Source organism: Mastigoproctus giganteus, chromosome 10, assembly GCF_048544385.1.
Source record: "Mastigoproctus giganteus isolate SK-2022 chromosome 10, ASM4854438v1, whole genome shotgun sequence".
Taxonomy (NCBI): domain Eukaryota; kingdom Metazoa; phylum Arthropoda; class Arachnida; order Uropygi; family Thelyphonidae; genus Mastigoproctus; species Mastigoproctus giganteus.
Genome location: NC_143584.1, coordinates 98308028 through 98325048, shown reverse-complemented (window position 1 = coordinate 98325048; position 17021 = coordinate 98308028). Strand labels below are relative to the sequence as shown.

General features: G+C 38.3%; 1 protein-coding gene across 1 annotated transcript in view; it reads right to left on the bottom strand.

Moving 5' to 3' along the window:
- Positions 1-1054: 1054 nt before the first annotated feature.
- The window catches only part of Nadsyn (NAD synthetase), a 370732-nt gene continuing 354765 nt past the window's right edge, over positions 1055-17021 (bottom strand). The window contains exons 20-21 of the mRNA XM_090382985.1: positions 2600-2776; positions 1055-1591 (exon numbers count right to left, since the gene is read on the bottom strand). Coding sequence (XP_090239111.1) covers positions 1055-1591; positions 2600-2776 — 714 coding nt within the window. The remainder of the gene's footprint in view (positions 1592-2599; positions 2777-17021) is intronic.

The following is a 17021-nucleotide window of genomic DNA, read 5'->3' as shown; positions in this document are numbered from 1 at the left end:
TGGAAAGTGAAAGAGACCTGGTAATTGTGCAGTCAGATATGAAGTCCTCTGAGCAGTGCAGACAGGATGCCAGGACAGCTCATGGAGTTTTGTCTATGGTATGCAGGAACTTTGTTAGTAGAGATAAAGAGGTTTGATTGATTTGATTTGATTTGATTTGGTAGTTGTTGGCGCATCGGCTTCTGTGGCCATATTGCACCTCCCAAGGTTTTTGCAGTACTTTGATCCAAGCCCGAGGCGGGAATCGAACCCGCGACCTTTGGGTTGCCGGGCAGGTACTTTACCCACTCGGCTAGCCCGGTCGGCGGATAAAGAGGTGATTATTGCATTGTACAAGTCAGTGGCTACGCTGCATGCTGAGTACTGCATACAGGTCTGGAGGCCTCATTTTAGGAAGGAGGTAGAGCTGTTGTAATGGGTTCAGAGAACGACACAGAGATTGGTGAAGGAAACAAAGGGCGATTTTACCAAGAAAGCTTCAGTTGTGCAAACTGCAGGGTCTGGAGACTAGACACTTGTTAAGTGATCTGATTAAGATGTTTAAGGCTTTGGGCATGGATTAAGCATGCCCAATGCTGATGGCATTCTTCCTTCTGCTCAGCCTACACACATTAGCAGAGAAATTAAAATTGAAGAAGGATAGATGTGTGGAAGTTTGCTTTCAACCAGTGGGTGGTTGATTGTTGAAACAAACTTCTATCTATTGTTGTGGATTTGGGTAGTTAGAATAAAATTCAAATTATTGGAGAGGATGCTTAATGGAGAGGTTGCAGGTAACATAGATATTTTTTTTTTTTTTTTTGGCTGATGCTTTATAGATTTGCTTTTCTGCCTCATTTCCTAATACTAATACTAAATTAACTAAATTCTAAAGATGTATTATTTATTCTTGACATAAAAATGTTGCAGTGCAATTTGATCATTTTGACTAATAATGATATTCTATCTGTACTTTTGTCAACTAAAAATATACACTTTTGTGAATTTCAATTATTAACATTTCATATCACATTTCTTACTTTGTTACCAAAAACAAATCGCATGTTCTTATTTTCTAAGTCTGGAAAGGTTTTATCTTATCATACCAATTTGCTGTTTTCCTATTTTGTACAAAGATAAACAAAATCATCTTCATTCTAACTTTTAAGAATCCTTGTTTATTAACATTAACTGACTTTTTTTTTTTATAAAGCTTAAAATATCTACATTTTATAAATGGCACACATGTACCAAAACATCTATAAATAACAGATATATTAGGAGAGCTTGTTTCACATAATAAATACTTGTAAGTAACTAAATAATATTTTATTTTATCAAGTGCAGGAACAGACAAAGCATTTTCTTTTAGTCTGAGTAGATTTGCAAAACAAAAATATCTAATAGTTTCTTCAGATGTTAATTTATCAAGAAACATGGAATCAGAAACTATACCCATCCCTTTACTTCCTAATGATAAAACTGAGTGAAGTTGCTGGTCACTAGCATGAAACACATCTACTGTAGAGTCATTATTCTCCTTTTTTTCATTTAGTAATAGTTTTGAGGTTGATTTTTCTTTCTCTGTTTGCAAGGTTTCTAGATGTTTTACCTAATTAAAAAAAAACAAAAAAAAAACAACAGTTTTTTTTTTTTTTAAATCAGGAAATTACCTTCATATATGTGGGTAATATTTGTTTAACTACCGATAATTAAATTTATTATATGTATTGTACAAGGTGGTTACAAATGATGCTCCTGATTTTAAAATTTTATTATGGAAAAAACACAGATAATTTTAATAAATAATGAACATAGAGGGGGAAAAAAACCAAGTTTTTCTTTATACTAATAAAAATAAAATGTTTCTTTTTAATTACTGAAAATTAATCTTCATTTTTTTTTAATTACTGACAATTAATGTAACTTCAGCCCTTTTGTAAGAAAGAGCTTACAGTTTTCAAAATGGCACTTAATCATCCACTATCAGAACAACTTCTGTGCATTTTCTTTTAAATGCTCCATTCAATGTAAGCAAATTTTGATAATCATAGATTTTACTGTGTTGTGATAGTACAAAAACATACAGCTCATTTTCTTTTGCTGTCATTGTTAGTTTTTTAATAAAAGTTAAAATTAGGAATATCATGTCTAATTACCCATTATGTACTAGTATTAAATGCTATTCAACTATTTGTGGTTATGATAATTTGTCTCTGCTTCTACACATCTGCTAACATGACAGTTGGTATTTATGATTATGCCCTCCACTTTCCCAGTACAACTCAATAATCTTCTTACCTGTTCTGGTAAAACATCTGTTCATTTAAGCATATGTTTTATTGTAATGATAGATACTCACGAATTAGTATTTTTACAGAAAAAAAAAAAAAAAATGGCCAAGAAAATCCCTTAAATAAGAAAATTCCTTTTGTATACTTCTCTCTATTGAGCAGTTCTTAACAAAATGGTTTTCAATGGATAACATGACACGTTAATTAACATCTACTTGCAAGTAAAGGAGGCATTTTCAAGGCCAGTTTGGTATTTCTTTACTAAACAGTTTAGGAATTATTTATGTTCAATCTATTTTTATTAATTAATATGCACAAAAATTTACCTTTCTATCTATAGAACGAAACTGCCATACCCACTTAGCATTATACAAGAACTGTCTATGGTCAAAACGATTATCATCAGGGCTGTAGCATTCTGCATGATAAGCTGGGGTTATGACAGTCATCTTATGCCTATTAATTGCATAGTGTCGAAAGAAATGTCTTACTTTTTCTGCTACCTAAACATGGAGAGGGATAACAACATCTATAAAGAAAGGTTTATGATTTGAGGATAAACATTTGTAATATTTGAAATTTTTAACTACAAATAAACAAACAATTTAACAGAGAATGTCCCATGCTCAGTAAATACTTGTTGACTGAGGAAAACACTGAGCCACAAATTATTCAGATTTTATTAATGATGCATAAAACATGAGTTATCTCTTGTCTCTGATAACCCTCTGGAAGGAGTCATTGCCAGGAGTGATCCATAACAAGCACTGTTTTCAGCAAATTCAGCTGCAACATGTATTTGAATATGAAAAAAGGGAAAAAGAGAGGTGATAGGAAGAAGAAAGCTGACCTGTCTGTAGGGGTCAATTAAGTATAGCAGTAATAACATAGCAACCACAGCCATGTGGCTAAAATTTTGTACAGGGCAGGCTGATATAACTGATGAAGTTATATATACTAAATATAACATTATGACAAGGTTTGTTGGTTTTTCAATTACAGCATATTAAATGCAGCTGGTCAGAGATGATTCAGAAATAATCATCATTAATTTCAACAAGATGCTTATTATGATAACCACATCAGCAATGCGGCCAGAATAAAAGACTCACAAATATCTATCTTTCTGGTGGACAACTTATGCAGAGTATACATAAATGAAAGTGTTTTGAATGTTCAAGCATCACTCATGAAAGAAAAGTCAGATCAACACTATAATGTTTCTATATACATAGAAAGTCTGCTCAAAAATATCTAGATTATACTCACTATTGAACAATAGTGCACTGTGACAATGCATTTAGGCATGTTTCATCTTCAATTGGATGCAGTTAAGTTGTTTGCTGACTTATGGCGATCAATTATTGTCAGCCAATAAAGAAGATGTGTTTTCACATCTCGTTTTCTCAAAATGTTGGAGTCAACTGAAAAATGTGTGTGTGTGTGTGTGGGGGTTAAATCTTGCTTTAAAACTGGAAAAACAACAAGTGAACCTGATCTTAAACCAGCATGTGGGAACTCTGCAATGGGTCATACATGAGTTTTCAACTGGCAAGTCATTTTAGGGAGGGCAGGGAGTCTGCTGAAGTGACCCATGATTTGGATGGCTTTCAACTTCAACAAATGATGAAATCATGTTTCAAAAGTGAAATTTGGTACTAAAGGACCACAGATTAACTGTGATGCCAAAGAAACTTGCATCTCTGTTAACAACATGAACACTGCAAGTCACTTCCCATTTGACATCAATGATTGATGTCAAATGCAATGTATGGGGGGTAATGTCACCACAGGGGCTGTGGTGACATGCCCCCTCATACTTCAAAAGCTGCAGCAATTCAAGCTCAATTTATTCACAATTTTTAATCTAGAATGAAAGAGAAAAGGAATTAGCATTGAACTCAGTAGCATAAATTCTCTATGAAATGCACAATTAATGATTGCTCTGCCTTACAAACCAATTAAGTAATACAAGTTTAAAAGTAGGATATGAATTAACTATGACAAATATAATAAAAAATAACTATGACAAATATAATAAAAAATAACTATGACAAAACACTATATGTGTTATGTTATAGTTAATTTTTTATTTAGATGGGTATTTGGAAAGCTACTGTTTAATATTTGGACAGCCTTTGTCATCGATATTCTGGCGGGAACTTTCTAACTTTTGTTGGGTAGGTTAAAAATTTAATTTCACTAGTGGTTAAAAGTTTTGTCAGCAGTATAATTCCTATAATACTTTGTTAATTTAAATTCTGTGGTATATTGTAAGTTTAAATTTTTAAAGTATTTGGAAAGATACAGCTTAATATTCAGATAGCTTTTGTTATTGATACTTCATACCGTGGGAACTTCGTGACTTTCGTTCAGTAGCTCAAATTTCACTTCTTTAGTGGTTAAAGTTTTGACAACAGTTTAATTTATGCAATATTTTGTTAACATAAATTCTGTAATATACTGTAAATTTAAATTTCATAATCTTTCTAAAGTTCAAATTTTACTTAAGTAATGGTTGCTACAAGATCCACTCACAATACAAAGTCCAAGAATATCATGGCTCAAATGGAAATTGCTGCGGGCATTTCCAGTGGGAGCCATAACTGTAGTTTGTATAGCCTGTGGCATGTATCTAAGGCTGGTCTAGTAGACAGACCTAGCTCAATTGACTATTCTTTTTCTTTGCAACCAATGTTAAGGAGTGTAACAATCTCAAATTAGAACTTGGTGCATTACGAGAAGAATTTGAGTCACTGAAGAAACGAGTGCTTTCCCTAGACACAAATGTAACTGGGAGCATGTCAGAGACTTAAGTATTTTGTGACTTGCCAAGTGATGCACCCCTGATTCGGATCCCAGAAAAAAAACAGTCAAGTGCAGACTACTCTGGTGGAAGGTGATCTGGTTTTATTGGGAGACTTTATTGTCAGGGAAATGGGCAACATTTTTTGTAATAAAGATAGGTGGTCCAGAAAAAAAAGTGTGTTTGCCAGGAGCAACAATTGATGATGTTACCAACAGATTGTCAGATTTTAAGGAAGGTAGAGCAGTATTATTTACATGGGAAGTAACGATATTAAATGTACACGACCTGATCTACTGTTGGATAAATATAGGAGTATGCGGGAAAAAATTCCGTGAGTCAGGTCAGAATGTGTGTCTGCAATTCTTCCCAAACACGATACAAGGGAATTATATGCTGAAAGCCTTGTGAATTAACTCAAGATTTGAGGGAATCTGCAAGGCTATAGGGGAAGAATTTTTATCAGCATGGCCCATTTTGTAGGTAGAAGGACTCTATTTTGTAGAGACGGTATTCATTTGGACAATGGTGGTGCAAGGACTTTTGCCAGTGTTATTGAGGATACCCTAACGGTTTCATGGAAACGGCTAGTTAGGGGGAGAGGGTGAAGGGTAATTTATATCTGCATTTATCTGATGATATTATCATTATTATTGCTATTATATTATTTCTCCCTGATTGGGGATTCCACCTCGTGACGGGTATTGCTACCAAGTACACAGGGTGGTTGTTATGTCTGGTGTTACTGTTGGTCGAGGAACTCTCTGACTATCCTACAGGTGTTCAGGATTGCGACTTTCTGGAGTTCCTTGTAGGTGTTCGCTGGGAGACCTATTGCTGCTAGGCTGTTATGTAGGGTCTTTGGCACCATACCTGTGGTTGACACGATGATTGGGATGGTCATTACTTGTTGCATATGCCACATCTCTTTGATCTCCTGTCTTAGGTGCGTGTATTTCCTGATTTTTTCCCCATGGGTTTTCTGCAGGTTGCCAGTGTTGAGTACCGCTATGGCAATCAGATAAGTAGCCTTTTCCTTCTTGTCCACAAGGGTTATGTCCGGTCTGTTGTGCGGGATTGTCCTATCTGTTATTATGGCGCAGTCCCGGTATACAGCTTGTGGGTTGGGGTCTCTAGTACTGCCTGGGGTTCGTACTTGTAGTACAGTACACTTTCTTCGATCAACTGGTATTTCCGTGCTAGCTTCTGATATATTATCCTGGCTACCTGGTCGTGTCTATGAGTGTACTCAGTCTGGGTGATCACTTTGCATCCCGCAGTGATGTGTTGGATCGTTTTTGAGGCCAGGTGGCATCGTCGACATCGTTGAACACTCCGGGCTCCTTGGTGATGTATTTTCTATAGTTCCAGGTGTTGATTACCCGGTCTTAGATGGCAAGCATGAATCCTCAGTCTCGGGGAAGAGAGTCCCGCTTGTGAGCCATGCATTGGAAGCAATTTTATCTGTGATCTTGATGGAGATCATTGTAGTGTCTGCCATGGAGTGTCTTCTCTGCCCATCTTTCTAGCTTCGTTTGTACTTCCTGGCTGGGCGAGGACTCCTCGCTTAAGTTGAGTGGGATATACCGCTTGTCTATCTTCCTTTTGGCCTGGTGGAGTGCTGCTGTGTGTTTCTGGAAGTAACCCTTCAGGTTAATTATCACTGTCTTCTGTTGCTCAATGAGGTCTATCAGGCCCCTTCCTCCTTCTTCCCGGGCAATTGTCAGTCTCTCCACGGCAGATTTCGGGTGGTGTTGGTGGCTCTTGGTCATCATTGTCCTTGTCTTTCTCATGATATCCTCCAGCTCGGTGTTAGTCCAATCTATGACCCCGAAGGAGTATGTTAGCACTGGGACTGCATAGGTGTTTATGGCTTTAACTGTGTTCCCTCTGTTCAGCTTTGCTTTCAGCAGGCTTCTGAGTCTCTGATGGTATTTTTCGTTCAGGCAAGCCTTAATTTTCCTTGTGCTGTAACTGCTAAGCCTGCATCATCCCCAAGTATTTGTAGGCCTCTCCCTCTGCCATGCCTTCGATCTCTTTACCACACTGCAGCTGGTAGTTTCGGTTGACTAATTTTCCCTGGTGCAATCCGTGGGTCTTGCATTTGTCTAGACCAAATTCCATCCTAATATCATTGTTGAATTCTTCGGTGATCTGGAGTAGTTGCTGGAGGTGCTTCTCCAGAACTACTCCAGGTTCCTGCATAGAGCTTGATGTCATCCATGTACATCAGGTGGGTGAGGGGGTACAGGTTCTTCCTTCCTTCTTTGAGGTTATATCCGTACTTGCTAAGGTTGAGTATGGTGGATAGCGGGTTAAGTGATAGACAGAACCACAATGGGCTCAGGGCATCTCCCTGAAAGATTCCTCTCCTGATCGGGATTGGCCTGGTTGTGATGTTTTCGACCTTAATGGTGGTACTCCATTTCGCCATCGTTTCTCCTAGGAAATTTGTCACTATTGGATTGACTTTGTAGATGTTCAGCACCTCTATTAGCCAGCTATGAGGCACAGAGTCGAAGGCCTTGCGGTAATCGAGGTAGGCTGTGTACACGTTGTGGTGCTTCTTGTAGGCTTGCTCCATAACCACGGCATCTATAGTTAATTGCACCTTGCATCCTTTCTGTTGTTCAGCCATTATGTTCTGGCTCTCCAAGTGGTCCAATATCTTCTTGGTTATGCAGCCGGTCAGTATCGTGTACATTGTTTGCAGGCAGGTGATTGGCCTATATTTTGCCAGGTTTCTTGTATCTTAGTCTTTAGGCTTCAGATATGTGATTCCTTGAGTGAGGAACTTTGGGATTGTCTCCGGGTGCCTTATAATTTGTGTGAACTGCTCTGCCAGGTGCTGATGTGTGCAAGTGAGCTTCTTATACCAGTAGTTGTGGCCGTTATCTATTTCTGGAGTTCACCAGTTGTGAGAGTTCTTGATCATCTGTTTTACTTCTTCTTTCTTGTACGTCCTTGGTTCTCTTGCGTTCTAGTTCTATCCAGGTGACTCGGCTGTTATGTCTTACTTCTCTGCTCCATATGTTTCCCCAGAACTCCTCAATCGTCTTCTCCTCGGGTGGTTCGTTCCCTTCTTTCCCATCTTCTCTGAGATTCCTGTAGAAGCCTCTTTAGTCATTGAAGATTCGGTTATTTTCCTCTGGGAGCTCTCTTTGTATCGGCATAGTCTCTTGCTTAGTGCAAGGAGGTTCTGCTTCAATGTGTCCAAGTACTCTCCTATTCTCTGATTTTTTGTCTCATATCTGCTGTGGACTCTGTCTCTCTTGAGGATGCTTTTCATTTTTCCAACTAATTTCTTACTCCTATTGCCCCGTCGGTACTGGGTCAATTGGCCTATCTTGACTCTTAATTCTTCTATCTTTTGCTGAAGTCTTCTTTCCCAAGCTGGTGGTTCCTTCTGTTTCTGGTTCTTCTGCTGCTGGACTCTCGCTTCTCTTCCATTAATCCTTGCAGCAAAATACACGGCTGTGTGGATGGCCTCCAGTGTTGCACCACTGCTGTCGAGGTAATGCGGTATTATGTGCCGATTCAGGTGGTCTGTGACTCTCCACAAGGTTCTATTCGGCCCCTGCTTCGGTATCACGTGAGTCTTTGTGGGGTCCATTCCTTCTTTCACTCGTCCTCTATTCTGGATATCACGACCTCGTCTCTTTCCACTTCAGCTACTGTGGGTTGTATTTCTTCTTGCTCTTCTTCCTCTGGTTCGATGGTGATATGTTCTTCCTCCTCTGGTTCCGTATTCTTTATCCTTTGTAGTTGATTGTTCACGTCCTGCTTGATTTTTTTCCAAGATTGCAGAAGCTATCAGGTTGTTCGTGACGACGGTCCTTCTCTGATCCACTATTCGCTGACCTGAATATCCGGGAATCGTTCCAGTCACTTGGTATGTAGTCTCGCCCTGTAAGTTGTCATATCGGTCTCCAGCTTCGTTATTTCGTAGTATGCTTGCATGATGTATGTATTCATTTCGATGCTCCACTTCATGCGTTGGTGTTTTCTCCCTTCCTGGGTGGTCAGTAGCGCAGTTGCACAGGAAGCACTTCCAGTTGGTGGGGCTGGATGGTCTTGCCTTTCTCTTGTGGTAGTCATACGGGGGGGGGACAGCACCACTCGCTCCACTGTCTTCCTTGGGAGACCGTCTCTGATTTTTTGAACTGACTCCTCTGCCTAAGGCCCGAATGTGAGTGACTTTATCCTGTGCCACACTTGATGCAGTACGATTAATATTTCTTTGCGACATCATCCATCTATGGAGGTGGACCTGTTTAGCTTCGGCTTATGTCCAGTGGTAGTTCTCTGGAGTGATGTCAGATGGCGCCACGATCTGTCTTAGCAGCTACTCTGACCTTGGGGTAGGTAGGTCCCTTGGGGCAACTTTCCCGATGTTTATTTATTTATTAATTTTTTATTACTATTAATTTATTTATTATTATTATTCTAATTTATTACTATTATTATACCGATCTCCCAGCGTGATGGAGCCGCGTTCCCTTCTGCCAAGGCGATACTCGAACCCGGGTCCATCAGGCTGGTAGTCCAGTGTCATAACCACTGGGCCATGATGCCCCCATTATTATTATTTAGTCATATGGTTCAAGGAAGCCTAAAGCTTATGCTGCACCAGCCAAAAAAAAAAAATTTCTGAATTACCCTGTTAGAGAGAGAACAAGAGTCAGAAGTAGAACGGAATCACCAAGAAAGAGAAGAATGATGATATCCAACTCAGAACCCTGGGTGTGCCAAACCCATACTCACCAAATGTGAGTCCCTCATGGGTCAAAGCATTGCTTGCACTCACTTCAAGAATTCATGTTAGTTGCCACAACAGCCAATGTTGATAATAACTACTAAATAACTTCAACGGGTGAGTTAGGGTAATAAATTATAGAAATTATTTAGTCTTAACTGTGCTTACAGTAATGTTAAGAGTGCTGATTAATAAAATGGCTGAATTTAAACTCCTGGTTAGGACAAATAATCCCCTTTTCAATAGTTGGTTAGTGTTGATCTTCACTATAGATGACTTGACCAATTTCTTTCATTCTTTCTTGCAATCAATTCTGATTTTTGCTCTCAGTAACCAATGGTTGCTTCCAACATTAAAATGGTTCAAGACTGAGCAGTCAGTGAATATCATTTTCCTGTTTGTCGGTATGAAGTCAATTCATCATTATTTAAATATTTGATGAATGTATTTAATCTAATGTTTGTTTGGAAACAATCTCATTTCTTTGATAAGAAGATATTAATAATAACATAGGTATAGAAGAAATAATAACTTATATAGTTATTATTTCTTTTTTGATATGTATCAAAAAAAATTTGCTGGATTTTTCTAACTAGGCATTCAGTCTAGTTTTAATGATATTTAGAAAGGCTTATTAACAAATCCTTTCTAAATATCATGATAGATATAAGCTGGTCTGTAGCCAAATCACAAAGGAGATTAGGCAGGCAAAGGCAGATTATGAGAAATCCTTGGCAAAGGATGCAAAGAAAAACAGAAAAGAGTTCTTTACCTATGTAAACTCTAGAAAGAGAGGGATGAATCAGATTGGTCCACTGGATATTGATGGTTCAACAGTTGAGGATCCTGCTCAGGTGGCTAACAAACTAAATGAGTATTTTGCATCTACATTCACACATGAGGAGTTATTCAGGAAGGGGAATGCCAGAGGTGAAGTAAACTGTACCAGTGAGCTAGCCGATTTTGTAATAACTGAAAGGAAAGTGGAGGAGAAATTGTTGGAGGATAAACATAAAAAAGGTACCTGGGGTGGATGGGATCTATCCAGTTATATTAAAGGAGGCAACAAAGGAAGTAAGCAAACCCATAATTATGAGAGCTTCTTTGGACTCAGAGGAGGTACAAAGATGGGTAACTCGCCTGGTGAGATCGGCAAAAGGGTGTCCTTATGAAGAAAGACTTCGAATATGTGGGGTTGCAGAGTTTGGAAACTAGACACCTTAGAGGAGATTTGATTGAGGTGTTTAAGGCTCTGAGAGGCATCAGTAAAATGAATGAGGACGAAATTTTCAAGATTATAAATGATGCTAGAACTAGGCGACATAAATTCAAGTTACGGGGGGAAATGTTTAGATTAGCATTAGTAGAGGCATTTGATGCAAGAAAGCAAGCTTATGCAGCATCAGCCAAAAAAAAAAAAAAAAAAAAAAAAAAAGAAACCACTTCACCTCTCTGTTCGTTCAAAATATCTGTCCAGCTGAGCCTTAAACTTATTTAGGCTATCAACTTCCACAACAAGGGATGGAAGTCTGTTCCACCAACCAACCACACACTGGCTAAAGGCAAATTTCCGCACGTCTATCCTACATCTGTCTTTCCTCAATTTGAATTTATGCCCTCTCAGGTGATTATTCTGAGCGAGAGGAAGAATCCCATCAGCATTGAGCATGCTCAAACCATTCAAGGCTTTATACACCTCTATCAGATCACCTCGCTGGTGCCTAGTCTCCAGACACTGTAATTTGCAAAACTTAAGCCTTTCTTCGTAAGAGCACCCCTTTGTTCCATTCACTAATCTTGTTGCCCTTCTCTGTACTCGTTCCAGCAGCTCTACATCCTTCTTGAAATGAGGCCTCCAGACCTGTATACAGTACTCTAGGTGTGGCCTGACCATTGTCTTATACAAGGGAATAATCACCTCCTTATCCCTGCTAGAAAAATTCCTATATATAATTGACAATACACCATGAGCTACTCTTGCAGCCCGTCTGCACTGCTCAGAGAACTTCATATCTGCCTGCACAACCACCCCCAGGTCCCTTTCATTCTCTACCACTGTCAGTGTAGTACCAAAGAGTTGATACATTGCTCTGGGGTTGCTGTTTCCCATGTGTAGTCTTTACATTTGTCAATGTTAAACTTCATTTGCCACCTCTTGGCCCATCTGCTCAACCTTTCCAGATCCTGTTGCAGCAGCATAGTGTCAGTAGTGTCCTTGACAACCCTGCCTACCTTTGTATCGTCTGCAAACTTGGACATTAAGCGTGATATACCATCATCAATATCATTTATGAATACAGAAAACAATAATGGACCCAACACTGAGCCCTGAGGGACTCCACTAATAACATTAGTCCACGACGAGCAGTGTCCATTGATTACCACTCTCTGTCTTCTCCCCCTCAGCCACCTCTTTATCCACAGCAGCAATTTGCCTCCAATGTCACACTGCTCCAATTTGTGCAGCAGTCTTCCATGTGCAACAGTATCAAAAGCCTTTCTAAGATCCAAGTATATAATATCAAAGTTATTCCTTGCATCCAGTTCCTTGTGACTGCATCATAGTATCCAATCAAATTGGTCAGGCAAGACTTCCCCTTAACAAAACCATGCTGTGTCCGAGCTATAACTGAAGTCTTGTCTAAATGATCCTGCAGTGCTTCTTTAACTAGTGCCTCCATTAATTTTCCTGGAACAGAAGTTAAACTCACAGGTCTATAATTACTTGTGTCTGCCTTTGATCCTCCTTTGTGAATTGGGGTCACATTTGCACATCTCCAGTCTGTGGATACCTCCCCTGAGTCCAAGGAAGCTCTCATAATTATGGCTAAGGGTTTGCTTACTTCCTCTGCTGCCTCCTTTAATATAACTGGATAGATCCCAACTACCCCGGGTGCCTTTCTTGTGTTTATCTTCAACAATTTCTCCTCCACTTTACTCTCAGTTATTACAAGATTCTCTAGCTTACTGCTAGAGTTGAATATACCTCTGGCTTTCCCCTCGCTAAATAACTCCTCATGTGTGAATGTCGATGCAAAATATTCATTTAGTTTGTTAGCTACCTGAGCAGGATCATCAACAGTTGACCCATCGATATCAAGTGGTCCAATCTGATTCATCCCGTTCCTTCTAGAGTTTACATAAGTAAAGAACTCTTTGCTGTTTTTCTTTGCATCCCTTGCCAAAGATTTCTCGTAATCTGCCTTCACCTGCCTAACCTCCTTTGTAACTTGGTTACAGATCAACTTGTATCTATCATAGGCTTCTGTGTCATGTGTTAATTTGTATGTATGTATCCCATGCATGTTTCTTCTCTGCCATATGCCTCATCAGTTCATCTGACATCCATTTGGGCCTAAACTTTGAACAATATTTCTTGGTTGGTATGTAAAGCCTAGTAGCTTCCAAGATAAGTTATTTGAATGCTTCCCATTTTGCATTTGCTGTTGGTAACATCATCAGTTGGTCCCACTGTATAGAATTTAAATACTGTCTCAGTCCATCGTAGTCGCCTTTACGAAAGCAATAACCCTTCCCTTTACCCCTAATGGTAGTTACCTCTTTGAGTAAATCCCACTTCAGCACACTGTGATCACTGCCACCTAGTGGTTCATTTATCTGCAGATTCTTAATGCACGATAAAATAAAACTTCCATGCAGATTGGACTGCAGGAAGTTTTATTTTAGCCAGCGAGTTATAAATTACTGGAATAAGTTGTCTACATGGGTGGTAGAGGCTGACAGTTTGAGGAAATTGAAAGGTCATCTGGATAGTACCTTCGGGTCAAGGAAGCGCATAGGATGATAGGTTTAATTTCCTTTTCTTTTATTAATTATTATTATTTATTTATTTTTGTTATCATTGTTTTATTCGGTTTTTTTTTGGCTGGTGCAGCATAAGCCATAAGCTTTCTTGCACCATGCAGCCATTACTAATATTAATACTAAATGTGACCCCAATTCACAAAGGAGGATCAAAGGCTGACACAAGTAATTATAGACAAGTGAGTTTAACTTCTGTTCCAGGAAAATTAATGGAGGCACTGGTTAAAGAAGCACTGCAGGATCATCTAGACAAGACTTCAGTTATAGCTCGGACACAGCATGGTTTTGTTAAGGGAAAGTCTTGCCTGACCAATTTGATTGGATACTATGATGCAGTCACAAAAGAACTGGATGCAGGGAATAACTTTGATATTATATACTTGGATTTTAGAAAGGCTTTTGATACTGTTGCACATGGAAGACTGCTGCACAAATTGGAGCAGTATGGCATTGGAGGCAAATTGCTGCTATGGATAAAGGGGTGGTTGAGGGGGAGAAGACAGAGAGTGGTAATCAATGGCTGCTCATCATGGACTAATATTATTAGTGGAGTCCCTCGGGGTTCAGTATTGGGTCCATTATTGTTTTCTGTATTTATAAATGATATTGATGATGGCATATCAAGCTTAATGTCCAAGTTTGCAGATGATACAAAGGTTGGCAGGGTTGTTAAGGACACTACTGACGCTATGCTGCTGCAACAGGATCTGGAAAGGTTGAGCAGATGGGCTGAGAGATGGCAAATGAAGTTTAACATTGACAAATGTAAAGTACTACATATGGGAAACAACCCCAGAGCAACGTATCAACTCTGTGGTACTACACTGACAGTGGTAGAGAATGAAAAGGACCTGGGGTAATTGTGCAGGTAGATATGAAGTTCTCTGAGCAGTGCAGACGGTCTGCAAGAGTAGCTCATGGTGTCTTGTCAATGATATACAGGAATTTTTCTAGCAGGGATAAGGAGGTGATTATTCCCTTGTATAAGGCAATGGTTAGGCCACACCTTGAGTACTGTATACAGGTCTGGAGGCCTCATTTCAAGAAGGATGTAGAGCTGCTGGAACGAGTACAGAGAAGGACAACAAGATTAGTGAATGGAACAAATGGTTGCTCTTACGAAGAAAGGCTTAAGTTTTGAAAATTACAGTGTCTGGAGACTAGGCACCGGCGAGGTGATCTGATAGGGTGTATAAAGCCTTGAATGGTTTGGGCATGCTGAATGCCAATGGGATTCTTCCTCTTGCTCAGAATAATCACCTGAGAGGGCATACATTCAAAATGAGGAAAGACAGATGTAGGATAGATATGCAGAAATTTGCCTTTAGCCAGCGGGTAGTTGGTTGGTGGAACACACTTCCAACCCTTGTTGTGGAAGTTGATAGCAAAACAATGTTGAGATACTGTGTTTAGAGGATATGATATTAATTCAGATCATTTTTTAGTGGCTTCAAAAATAGAGTTATGGGCTAAATGGAAGAAGAGAAAAGCTATTAAAGCTTTTCTCTTCAGAAAAAGGAGGAGTTAGGTTACAAAGTATATCTACTTCAAGAAGAAAGTATACAAAATTTATATGAAAAAAAGGCTTAAAGACGAAATAAATAAAACATCGGAGAGAGAGAGAGTAAATAGAAGAAGAATGGAATAATATATTAAATATAATTCAAAAGATAGCAAAAGAGAGACTAGGACAATTCAGGAAAAACTATAAGAAGAGGGGGGTAGAGATATGGAATGAAGAAATAGCTAAAGCAGTACAAGACAAACAAGATAAATATCTTAAATATATACAAAACAGGACAAGTGAGAATGAAGAAATATATAAACAAGAACGTAATAAAACTAAAGATATAATAAGGAAGGCTAAAGCAGAGTCATGGGATAGATTTATAAGAACAATATAACATGATGTTCATGGAAGACAAAATTTGGTATATAAAATGATGAAACACTTGAATAGCACAGAGAAAGACACTTCAAGAATAAATATAATAAAGGAAGAACAATGGAAAAAACATTATGAAGAATTGTGGAAAGATCCAACATATCAAACAGAAGAGATACAGTGAGACCCAGTTATTGACATAGATCCGATAATGAAGGAAAAACTGGAAAAGGCATTAAAAGCTACAAAAAATAGGAAAGCAGTGGGAATGGATGGTATAAATGCAGAACTGATCAAGTATGGAGGAAGTTTTTTAAAAGACAGGATACTAAATTTATTTAATAAATGTTGGGAACAATATAAAATACCAGAGAAATGGAAGATAGCAAAAATTATTTCAATATTTAAAAAAAGGAAATAGAAATTGTACAAAGAATTATAGAGGGATTAGCATATTAAATACAGTATCTAAAAGTATAGAAAAATAATTAATAATAGAATTAAAATTATCTCTGATGAAATATTAATAGAAGAACAGGCAGGATTCGGAAAAGGAAGATCATGTACAGATAATATACAGTAAACCCCCGCTATTCGCGGTATCTGTATTCGCAGTCGCTGATTTAATATAAAATGAAACCTAAAAAAATGTGAATTTTAAAGCACCGTGAACATTTTCCGCCATAAAAAAACATGGGCGTGGCTAAAATTATCTTCATCGGTCAAAACAGCTTCTCGGTGGGTGGGGGGGAGAGGGGTCACAAAATCGCGAGCGTGGATGTTTCTCGCTAATCCTTGTTCAATATGTGTTATGCTCTTGTCATGGAAGGTTTCGTCATTTGCTTTTAATTTATATGCTTATAAAATTGAATAAATTTATCAATTTATATGCTACAAAAGTGATAAATCTACCGTTTTGCAATGTAAAACAGACTTTTTCGAGTGTGTTAATGGCAGAAAGTGACTTTATTGTGGACAAGTTCTTTCTAACCCATACAAAAATATGGCTACGAATAACAAGGGAAATGTGAAAAGATCAAAGAAGGTGATGACATTAGCGAATAAAATTGAGTTATTAGATAAAATTCTAATGGTGAAAGTGTCTCCTCAGTGGCAAAACAAAACATTATAAAATCAATGAGTCAACGATACGATCAATCAAGAAATCGGAAGAAAAAATCCGACATAGTGTCCATGAAAACGCGCTAAATGCTTCAAAAATTTGCTCTGTAACTCGTGATGTTAAATTAGAAAAAATGGAAAAAGCTTTAAATCTGTGGATAGAAGACTGAACTCAAAATAAAATTCTGTTCACTCATCATTCGTGAAAAGGCAAAACTCCTTTATCAACATTTTAGTGAAACTGGTGATAGCACTGGCGGGATAAGTTTTTTAGCTAGCAAAGGCACTGGTTTGAAAGATTTGAAATTTCTAATAAATATTACATTTAATATTAAATTGTTTCTTATTTTCATT